This window comes from Diabrotica virgifera, chromosome 7, assembly GCF_917563875.1.
Source record: "Diabrotica virgifera virgifera chromosome 7, PGI_DIABVI_V3a".
Taxonomy (NCBI): domain Eukaryota; kingdom Metazoa; phylum Arthropoda; class Insecta; order Coleoptera; family Chrysomelidae; genus Diabrotica; species Diabrotica virgifera.
The window spans coordinates 4,746,084-4,758,155 of record NC_065449.1 but is presented as its reverse complement, the minus strand read 5'-3'; the positions used below and the strand labels follow the sequence as shown (position 1 = coordinate 4,758,155).

General features: G+C 33.7%; 1 protein-coding gene across 1 annotated transcript in view; it reads right to left on the bottom strand.

The window, feature by feature from the left end:
• Window positions 1-5,217, bottom strand: part of LOC114338162 (potassium voltage-gated channel protein Shaw) — a 99,970-nt gene extending 94,753 nt beyond the window's left edge. Inside the window, exon 1 of the mRNA XM_050656015.1 lies at window positions 5,009-5,217. Coding sequence (XP_050511972.1) covers window positions 5,009-5,217 — 209 coding nt within the window. The remainder of the gene's footprint in view (window positions 1-5,008) is intronic.
• Window positions 5,218-12,072: the final 6,855 nt, after the last annotated feature.

Sequence of the window (12,072 nt, the reverse complement as noted above, 5' to 3'; positions counted from 1 at the left end):
CACACATTACATTTATTGTGCAGCGATATTTTGAAATTATCTTCAATAGAGACACATTTGTCACATATTATACATATCGTTAAAACTATTAACCAGTGTCAAGTACTGAGAGCTCAATTCACAGAAATAAGAAATGAGATGAAGTGTGGAGTGTCTCTTAGCCTACCTGTAAAAACAAGATGGGGTTCACATGTAAAATGTCTTCAAGATCTGACTAAATGCAAGTCCGTCCTACAACGTCTAGCAATATCTCCAGATAAAACAATTCAAGATAGAATACGCAGCGCAAAAGCAAATTTACTTGATGAAGGATTCTGGATAAATTCTAGCGCTCTTGTTGAATTGCTTAAGCCAATTACTGAAGCAATAACACGTCTTGAAGGAGATTCTTCGTCAATTCATTTGGTTTGTGAAACTTTCGCGAAAATCGGTAGTAACATATCTACTCATTTAGAATGCGTGAAACTAACGGATTGCGAAAAAACAGAAGCGATGGATAAATTTATATCAAGGAAGGAATACGCCCTTCAACCGATCCATTTTGCCGCAGACTTACTAAACCCTCGGTCTGTTGGTGCAAATTTATCATCAGCCGAAAGGATTGAAGCGATGAAATACATTACTACTATGTCAACCACGACCACGATAGAGATTGGTGATGAAGGAGTGTCAAAGATTACTGAGGATTTAGGAAACTATTTAGCTAAAACAGACTTTTTTGGCGAAACATTTTTATGGAACATACTCGATAATGTCTCTTTGGTTACATGGTGGAAAGGATTTTGTGGACATTCATGCCTCTCCAAAGTTGCAGTCAGGATATTGACAATGCCGTGCACTTCTGCGGCAACAGAGAGAAGCTTTAGCTCCCAGAGCAGCATTCATACGAAGAGAAGAAATCGCCTAACAACTCAAAGGGCAGCAAATTTAAATTATATACAATATAATTCAAAATTGCTGAAACGTTCACGACAACATCACATACAAAGTCAATATCCTATAGAAGAGACTGTACAGAACAACGTTTCGATAGAAGGTAGAAACTTACAGAAGGAGATAGAAGTAATTGAAAACCATATTTCCGAAGAGGAAGAATTAGACGAGGTAATTTTAAATTTAGGCATTTTTTAGATATGTGATATGTGCATGTGATATATGCAGTTTGCTTCTTTTCCGATTTTCCAATGCATTCCACCGTTTTCGAATAAAAAATTATAAATCTTATGTTTTCAGACAATATCATCATGGCATTCAAATACAACAGGAAATGGAAATTCCGACGATGATTTTAATTTTGCTGACTTTGCAATGACCGATGATGAAATTGATCAAAGAATGGAAACTAGGGAACAGAGACCAGCACGCATTTTGAGACAAAGCAAAGTGAACATTTTAGAAAACGTCTTAATGAAATCGGTAAATTAGTGTAAACACATACATATTTATTGTTTATATTCCAAAATTATCAATTTCAGGGTAAAGGCACAGAACAACCCCAAAAAAAAACGGAAGTCGAGAAGGATACTTCAGATGCCGAAAACAAGGTAGTTAGATCTGTATATATTATATTATAAACCCATTATTTTTACTCTCTATGTTTACACTTTCCTATTTAATTTCAGGATGCAGTTCTGGATTTGCCGGAGATAAAAAAAATTACACAAGGCTCATTGGAAGAGCAAACAATTGAAACTTCGACGTTTTATAACAAGAAGGTCTCCAGTTGTCTGCGAAAAAGGAAGTTGTGATTTATAAAAGCCGCTTAAAACAAAACTAAAGAACCTATGTTTTCATTTCTTTATTATTTGTATGTATTTCTTATCCACTTTTCTTTATTTCATAAGTATGTAGTTACTTTGTGTTTATTATATTCAATATGAATGCAAACAATTGATTTTTTAATACAATGAACATAAATTACATAAGTTACATAAATTACATCTGGTTTGTAATTTTTGGGTAATTTTACACGTGTAACTTACAATTTCTGAAATTACACGTAATTTCACATCGCTAGCCGCGACCGTTGCGGATTACGCGCAAAGTGGTCTGAACACGTTCATAATCCGCCGTGCCTATCGATTCGCCGCGATACCTCGTAGGTTGCGGTTGCGAAAGTTTCGCGTTGGTTTGGGGGATCCTTTAACGTCATTCAGGGTTGCTCTTGAATTCAATTGTCAGTTGGCCATTGAAATCCAATATGTGAAGTTTTCTCCAAAAAAATCCAACCATGTGGGAAGAGTCCTGTGTTGCCCTGGGTAACATCCAGGCATATCTACTGTCCATCCGCTATAACTTTTCCCATGCGGTATGATTCATTTTCAATCAAATTAAGTCAAAACATAAATTGAAACGAACGTCGATGTGTATATACATTTTGAATGCTGTATATACTATATACTACACACTTCACTTTCACTTCATGTTCACTTTCTGTTTTGACTTGAATTGATTGAAAATGAATCGTACCGCATGGGAAAAGTTATAGCGGACGGACTATATAACATCATTTCAATTTTACATAAATGTGTAAGATAACATAATAGTTTACATTTAAAGGGTTTTAACCCAACACATTTTGGTGGCTCAGGCATGCTATTTTTTGTAAGTATGACCTCTTGTTTTTTTAAAACCTCTGTCAATTTTTTAACTTTTTTCTCAATTGATTAGGTTATACTTAATTTTAGGGCTTTTAGAACACTGATGATGGATTTCTTAATCCGAAAACGTTTTGTATTAGTGTGACCTTTTTTAGGTTATTTTAAAATATACCTTTTACAACAAATCTGGTATTTTTTTGACATATTAGATCATTTTTATCCCGGGCAATCACCACATGATCGTCAGCAAAATGTAGTGCGTATAGTGTTTAGTCGCCATTTAACTATATCCCCATGCGAGAACTTGATTTCCGCCTTTAATTTAAGACCTCATTTATATGGATCTTAAACAGTGTAGGCGATAAGCTGCATCCCTGTCGTAGTCTCTTGAAGCTATCGGATAATCTCTTGTTGATTTTATGTTTGCGTGAATGTTGTTATAGCATTTTTGCATTGCTTTTGTTGAAGTTATATTAATAGGGGATTTTTCCAGGACTTGCTATAATTTACACGGTATCATATGCCTTAGTTATATCGACGAATAGTAGATGTATTGCTCTGTCTGTAGCTACTTTTTTCATTGAGTTGGTTGAGCGAGAAAATGTGGTCGATGCAGGATCTTCCTGCTCTAAATCCTGCTTGTACGATTGGAAGCAACCAATAATTACCGGCCTCTTTTATGCATTAGCAAAGTAAGTTGCCGGTCCACGAAAACGGAATATTTATGATATATTAACTAAATCAGGGACGCATTCTCTCCCCACTACTCTTCAATCTATATTCAGAAAGTATCTTCCAGGAAGCTCTTGAGGAATGCGAAAGCGGCATCAAAGTAAATGGTACCTGGGTCAATAATATACGATATGCGGATGACTCGGCCTTAATAGCAGACAATATAGAAGACCTCCAAAACCTTCTTAATAAAATTAGAGAGCATAGCGAGAACATGGGACTTAGCATCAACATAAAAAAGACGAAGTTCCTTATAATCAGCCGTCAATTATGGCAACATTAAAATGCAAGACTAGCATATAACAACCAAGATGTAGAGCGCGTAAGAAAGTTTAAGTACCTGGGAACCTGGCTATGTGCAGACTGGATATCGGATATGGAAATTAACTGTCGGATAGAAAGAGCTAGAAGTGCATTCATGAAATTCAGAAACGTCTTTACCACAGAATAAATAACCATACAGAAGCGAAACTCCTGCCGAAAACGGTAACATAATTTTCATGCTCATGTGTCAACGTAACTGGTGCAACCTCACTTTTGCGACGACGTGACAGTTGTTTATAGTTAAATTTTATATTTATATATGTTTTATTTTATATTTTATTTATATTGTATAGTTAAATTTTATATTTTATATTTAATTAATAACAACTTGTCAAAAATATTACCTAATTTGGAATGGTCTATTCCTTAGAACATCAAGTTCTATTCTGTAACTGGTGCACAAGGTCAAATATTTCGGTCATAACAAAATCAATGGAATCGACAGTCAGATTCGCTTCTGTGTGGTTATATATTCTGTGTTTTTACGAACATTGACTTTGGCCTAAACCTAAGACTAAGATTCACAAAATGCTATCTTTGGTCGGTGCTCCTATATGGCATGGAAGGATGGACTTTAAAAATAAACACAATGAATAAGTTAGAGACATTTGAGATGTGGATCTATCGACGAATCCTTAAAGTTCCCTGGACCGCAAGAATAACAAATGAAGAAATCCTGAGAAGAATTGGTACAGAACGACAACTGACGTGCACAATTAAACAGAGAAAAACGGCATTCCTGGTGCACCTAATTAGAAATGAAAGATACCAGTTTCTGCAAACCTTAATTGAAGGACAGATCGAAGGAAGAAGGGGAGTGGGCAGGAAGAAAATGTCATGGCTCCGTAATGTCAAACAATGGACAGGACTAAAAAAAATAGGAGACCTAATACATACTGCAAGGGATAGAGAAAAATGGTCAAACGTGATTGCTAACATCCATTAGTGGATTGCATAAGAAGAAGAAGAAGAAGAAGAAGAAGATTAACTAAATCAGCGGTATTAAATTTGTGGTACATGTACCACTGGTGGTACATATCATTATTTAAAGTGGTACAGAAAACGTAAAAACACCTAAAATCACTATTATTATAGATTAGATCACCTGACTAGACAGGTATTTCAATTAGGTGGTACCAAAAATAATAAAAAGTATTTGGTACATGACTCAAAAAGATTGAGAACCGCTGAACTAAATAGAGAATGTCCGTTTATATCGGCATGTAAATATTATTCGTAAATTAATATATTGAATGTCTTATTTAAAAGACATTGAAATACAGTGTGTATAAAACAAAAAACTGAAATCAATTCAATATCAAAATTGCTCGAACATTATATTATTATCTTACCTGTAATAATTTAATACTTGTGCGAAAACTCCAGGATGCCTATCGAAGAAGTACTCGTTGAGTATCGGGTCGTAGTTGGCTAGTGCTTCCGTGAGCCTGGAAAGTCTAGTGGCAGGAATTTTTTTGAGCGTCGCTTTGTACGTTTCATGTCGAATTCCACCAACGTTGAGGACGACGCGGTTCTCCGCGTCCATGTTACCGACATTCATTTTTTCTGAAAACAAAAATTTTAATGAATATTCTTAGCAAAATAAGTTTTTAGAACGTATTTGCTATGGTGTTTCTGTCTGGATACTCTGGATATATTTAAAAGATAGTTATGAGCAGTTAAATATACAAAAAATATGAATTGTGAATAATAGTGATTGTGAAATAGTTTTAACAATCGTTAGAAGACGGTTAAATGACGCTAATTTTAATAAAACTCGCTACAAGACCCGAACTTTCCAGGGAACATCGTGTATCCAGAATATTTCGCTAGGAAGCATGGGAATGTTTACCGATGAGTCCAGATTTTATCTACGTTTCCCGATGGTCACAAGTCTGGAGAAGAGAAAGAGTCTGGAGAAGAGATGGAGTCTGGAGAAAGGAGAAGATAAAGTAAATTTTTAAAGGGGTTCAGTTATGATATGATTTGGTATATATTCGAAGGCGAGTACAGAATTGTACGTTGTTCCTATCTCTAACCTCTGATAAATGACATACTGCCAAATTATGTTCTCCCAAATGCACCATTTATTGGAGAACACTTCACACTGACGCAGAATAATCCACTCCCTCATGCGGCACTCATAATCAGAGAACCCTTAAAGAATTAGAAGTTTATTTTTAAATAAGAGGATATTACTCTTACGTCATGACCAGCACACACTCCCTATTTAAATTTCGGCGACCACGATTGGAACAGTCTTGGTATAAGTATGTTCCAAACAATAGACATTATTATTGTGCTTAAAAGCAACCACAGCAATGATTATATTTAATACTTGAATAATCATAAGGTTATTAACAAATCTAATCTGTTAAGGGGATGGGTACGTATTTTCAGCTGCAATGCTATTCAAATGGGGATTCGTTTTTTTCGAATCCTGAGAAAACTAATAAATATTTTTGAAAAATTTAAACGCAGAATGAAAGATTACGTTCTTACCGAGGCCGAAAGTCCCTGAAAACTTCTATGTTTATTTTAGTAAATTACAGGGGTGAAAAACTAAGAGAAAATGTAGTGTGATTTTTAATTTCAAATATCTCACTCAAAAAAACTTTTTATTCATTATAAGGGACTTTTGGCCCTCGATAACAATTTAATCTTTCTTATTAGATTCTAATAGATTCTAATAGATTCTAATAGATTCTAATAGATTCTAATAGATTCTAATAATTCCTTAAGCTATCTTTATTAGAATCTATGGAAATTAATAAATTGAAAAATACAGATATAATTCTGAATGAACAACTCGAGACAAACAGCTCCCCACTCCTCAACCTCTTCAGTTAAAGACATTAAATAGGCAAACCATTGTAAACTAAATCACTTGAGAAAGGCACTCTGCCGAAACAGCTGTAGTCACTAAAGTCGCGTTTACACGATGGCAATTGGCGAGACAATTGTCATTGGACAATTGTCATCACGTGGTTGTGGATTGTCGGAGGCCAGTCCAGTTGAAAGAGAAGATGTTTACACGCGGCCAACTAAACATCATGGCCCCGTGTAAACATCTTCTCTTTCAACTGGACTGGCCTCCGACAATCCACAACCACGTGATGACAATTGTCCAATGACAATTGTCTCGCCCATTGCCATCGTGTAAACGCGACTTTAGTTGTAATAAATTTTGTGGAAGTATAGAAAACAAACGTTTTCAGTGTTTTATTGTTAGATATTTTACAAAGTTTAACAAAATATAGAGAGAAGTTTTTTTTGAATAGAATGGGATTATGGTTTTAATAATGAAAACATGGAAGCCTGGTTTGAAAATACCGATTTTATTTTATATCTATCCCAAATTATCCAATCTTTGTTTGATTTTCCATATGCACATATATGGCTCAAGTGTGCAACAACTTGTCTTAAGCCTCTCTTAAACCTTCTTCGAATTTGGCAATTGCTCTTGCTTTTGCGCATTATTCAAATTCATTATAACCATTTTGTATGAGTTTGATTGGTTTGATATCGTTATTTTATTTTCCAACACTCGCGAAATTTTTGACAAGAATTGACTTTTTGAAATTTTTTTACTTTGACATTTATCAAATCCATACGACACTGCAATTTTACAGTAGATCTATATAAAAATTAAGTTGTTAATTATTCAGTGATCGTAACTGTACATATAAATTATTACAATCACTGAATACATACTAAAAAAATATCACATTTATTAACTAAATTAATAATTTGCAATTATACAAATAACAGTTATACAAGAACATTAAAAAGCCATCTCTTTAAAGTTAATGATGCCATTGTCAAGTAGAATGACATTCTAGTAATGCTTACATATCCATTCCAGTGTGAATTTTACTACACGTAATTTGCCGTGTAAAGACAGAAAAGGTAGGGATAGCCCGTGGGGATAGCCGTAAATATTTGCGAATTATGTACCGATGGCCCTAAAGCAGTATCATGTTTTAATGATACATAATAATAGATAACCTAAAAACTCCTAAATAACCTAAGTGAATTTCTGGATACATCGGAAAATTTAAATGCATTTATAAATAGCAAAGCAAATCTGATTAGTGTTCTGAAAATTCCTTTCTATCTCTCCAGACTATTAACTGGGAAGCATAGTAACTTTCTAAAATTGGAATGTATCCTACACGTTCCTGCAAGTCAAAGCAATTTAGTTCCATATTTGCTATTTCCACTTTGCCATGTATGCTATATTTGCTATTATGCCTCTACCGTAACATTAATAATTATAAGTTTTAAATGAAAAGTTATTAATCTAATATATCAACATTTAGAAGATATGATTTAAAATCTCCATGATGTGTAAAATAAAACGAATATTACTTTTGAAAATTAGATCTGTTTTGGAAAAGTGGCGATTTATTTCTCGACAGAGTGTTCTTTTAGCTCGATACACTAAACCCAGCGATGCTCCAACTTGTTGAACCAGTCTGAAAAATACGTATTTTAGAGGTATGCCAAGTAGGCTTCTGTGACGGCGATGAACTCTTTATTTACCTTAAATTTCTATCCGACGAACGAGTTTTTTGAGTTTGTAAAGAAAAAGAAATCACAAGAGGTTAAATCTGAAGAATCCGTTGGACGGGGCAGTAGTTTGTATACCAATTCGACCAATTTGCCTATGCAACGACGGCAGTGGAAGTCAGTGCATTGTAATGGTGGAAGAGCACTTTTTTCTTCGCCAAATGAGATCGTTTTTTATGCAGAGTATTTGTTAGTGTACATCTGTAGCCACTAAGCTTTAAAGCAGTGATACTCAACCTGCAACCCGCGGGCCGCATGCGGCGCTCTAGCGTTTCTTATACGGCCCGAAGGCTAACTAAAGGGCCCAGTGATCAAATTATTTGTCAAATTTCACGTGTTTTTCAAATTATTTGATAGTGTGCCCATGTGTTTGAGGCGTGTTTGGGCGTGAGGCAGACAATTTAATGACTTAATTTTAAATTATATTGAAGTTTTAAAGAAATCTGATTAAAAAGCAAGGTATTATTAACTTTTAAGAATAAATTATTAAAGATAATGAACAAATATTCATTTTAAAACTAGTCAATACGTATTTAGTATATTGCAACTACCTAATTGGGGTCGTTGCAATGTAGTAATTTTTTTAGTAATCACAAGAAAAATTCAGGTCCGGATAAACAAAAAATAATAATTTTGACCTTGAAACAACACCCTGTATATTAAAATTTTCAAAATTCTTTCGCACATTTCAAAAGAGCACAGAAAACTAAGTTTAATTGCTCGCTTCAATCTTTGGTGCAGATAATTTAATGACATTAATTTTGAAAATATATCGAAATTTTTGTTTCAACAAGTTCGAGTTCTTAAAAATTTCGACATAATTTCAAAACTAAAGTCATTGAATTGTCTGCGCAAAAAATGGAAGCTGCATTAAAGCTCCTTTCAAATGTGCAAACGGGTTTTGAAAATTTCAAATGAATTTATAATTTTGTTTAATACGGACCTGGATTTTTCTTGTAATTAGTAGTTGTGTGGTTTGGGTTCTTAATGTGACATATGTGTACCAAATATCAAAAAAATATACAAGGTGGTTCTTAAGTTATGGGTCCAGAAAGAAATGAGCAAAATCGATAAAACACCCTGTAACTCGGTTATAAAGTCGGTGGAGCAATAAATTTATTGAAGTTATACTTCTTTAGGCGCGATTTCGTTGAGGGTGAAATTTTATTAATCTGCGCGCATGCGCACACCGACAGTATGGTATTAGTCGTTATACGGGCTCTGATTGGGTGTTGAAATGATCTGTCAATAATTGTTCAATATGGAGGTCGGTAAACAAAAATGTTGTATATATTAGTTTTTATTGTGAGGACAGAAATAAAATCAAATTTATAATTATAGTGACTTTTTAAATAGTTTTGAAAAGCCGCAGGTACGTAATTCTAAATGTTTCAGTTGTATTCCAATAAAAAATTATCTTCATACCTATCTATTTGGAAAATGTAAAAAAAAATAATGTAGTTACCTATTAGTAGGCAATGCTTTGATTTACATAATCTGATTACGAACAAACTTTCTACAAATCTTCATCTAATATATCGTTTTCTTACTCTATATTTTGTTGTATTTTAATTCGACAAAAATCAAACTAATAATTTGATTAAATTCATATAAATAAACAAAATGTCAAAAAGTTTATGGTGTAAACGTTTAGTTTGTGTATATTCCCACATGACGTATACGCGAAGGTGGTGAAGTGGGAAATCGCTTCGACATTCGTACGGCGCGATAGACGTGAAGTGGGTTCAAGCCCCAAGCAAGTTGTTATTTTTTTGATTTTTTTTATAGATTTTATGATTGTAAGTATATTATTATATAATTTTTTTCAGAAAATACGTATTTAATTAAAAATTTTGTCAACAATTATTGTTCAAAAATTATTTGTGGCATTTTTCAATGTGTTTGTGTGTGTTTTATTCTTTTATTTTTTTTAATTTTTGGTATTGTTTTAATAAAAATTTTTGAAAGTAGTAGAGAAACTGTATTGATTTCGTTGAAATCATATAATAGAATTATAACTTCTTACGTGCGTACAAAGTACACACATTCTTTTTTATGTCTAGAACCGGCTCATTTACCTCTATTCGCCACTCAAGTATTTCCGTTTCCTAATGAAACACCCTGTAGACCCTCTATTATAATACTACTTCATCTTGATTGCGGCCCGCAAGCTGTGGTAATAGCTACTATGTGGCCCAGGAAAGAGAAAGGTTGAGTATAGCTTCTTTAAAGGGTTTATACATTTCTTGAAATAAATGCAAAATACATTATCAGTTAAAACCGAATTTTTGCTTGTCTTTGACAGTGCTGCAAATATTGGGAGAATTTTAACTTTCTCAACATAGCGGACCGTTCGGTCAAAGCTTTCATCCCTAATACAAAATAGTCACAAATTCGTAAAGTATAAATTCAATTTTTAGTCCCAATTAAGAATTCCAGTTAAAAGCTTGTTTCAAAACATATTTTTAATTATTAAAAGTATCCCTCGTATTCTAAACATTTCGTAAGATTATCAAATAATATCCCTTTGTCACAAGCGTTGATGGATGATAAATGATATGAATTATGTTATTCTGGAGAGTTGTGGTGTTATCTGTATAGAGATTAATGGTTTTACCCAAGGGTTACAGAGGTAAATGATGGAAATTTGAAAATTTATGCTCTCCGAAATTATTTTGAGGTATTAACTCCAGTTGATTGTTTAGTCATTTCCGAAGGTTATCTGGCATATATCGAGGCATAAAGTTATGGTTAATGGATTGTAAAAATATTAATAAATCACTAGATAAAACTATCCATAGACTACACCAAGCTAATGAATAGAAAATGAAGCAAACTTTTTAATATGTTAATACTTAATGAATCGTTTTTGCTAGCAAATAATTGTTAAATCAAAGTATGAGGTGCAAATATTCATTTTCATAAATAATATACGAAATGTATTGATACATCGTCTAACCTGCCATTCTGTGACAGGTATTTCGCTATTTTTAGCTCTTCAGGCAAAACTTGCTGGAAAAGACTAAGCAAAGGGAATATTCCGTAGTATATCGGTGGTTCATATTTGACCCTATGTTGATGGAAGACCGAACAAATTGTAAAAAAATTGTACAGTCATCCAAGAACTCCAGCCAGGGTTGTAGCGCTATAACACCACATTTCGAAAGCTTCGAGCCGATTCATAGATGCAACAGTTAGTGTCCACGGTTCCATTTCGTAGAGCAGAACTGTGAATATGTAGCATTTCAACAGACGGTATTTTGTCGGTGTATATGTCTTGACCGTTGAAAATGGGTATCATTCTAACCTATGCTGCATTTGCTTTTATTATTCGCTGTTTAATTTCTGTTGAGTGGTCCCATGGGGGGGGGGGGTACTGTTTAAATTCGTGGCCAGATTATTGTTCAACTCTTTCGATATTCTGTTGGTTGATTGTAAGTTGAGCGTTTAGTTTTGGTTTTTTTACTAATTGTCATAAATTTGGTCTTCTTTATGTTAAGAGCTAATCCGTATCTATTGCTGACTTCTGTAAACCAAGGGTTATTATACAGAGGTAAATGTTGGAAATTTGAAAATTTATGCTGTCTGAAATTATTTTGAGGTATTAACTCCAGTTGATTGTTTAGTTATTTCCGAAGATTATCTGGCATATATCGAGGAATAAAGTTATAGTTAATGGATTGTTAAAATAATAATAAACCGCTAGATAGAACTATCCGTAGACTACAGGAAGCTAATGAATAGAAAATGAAGCAAACTTTTTTATACAGGGTGTCCCAAAAGTAGTGGAACGGTCGAATATTTCGCGAACTAAACATCGGATCGAAAAACTGAAAAATAAGTG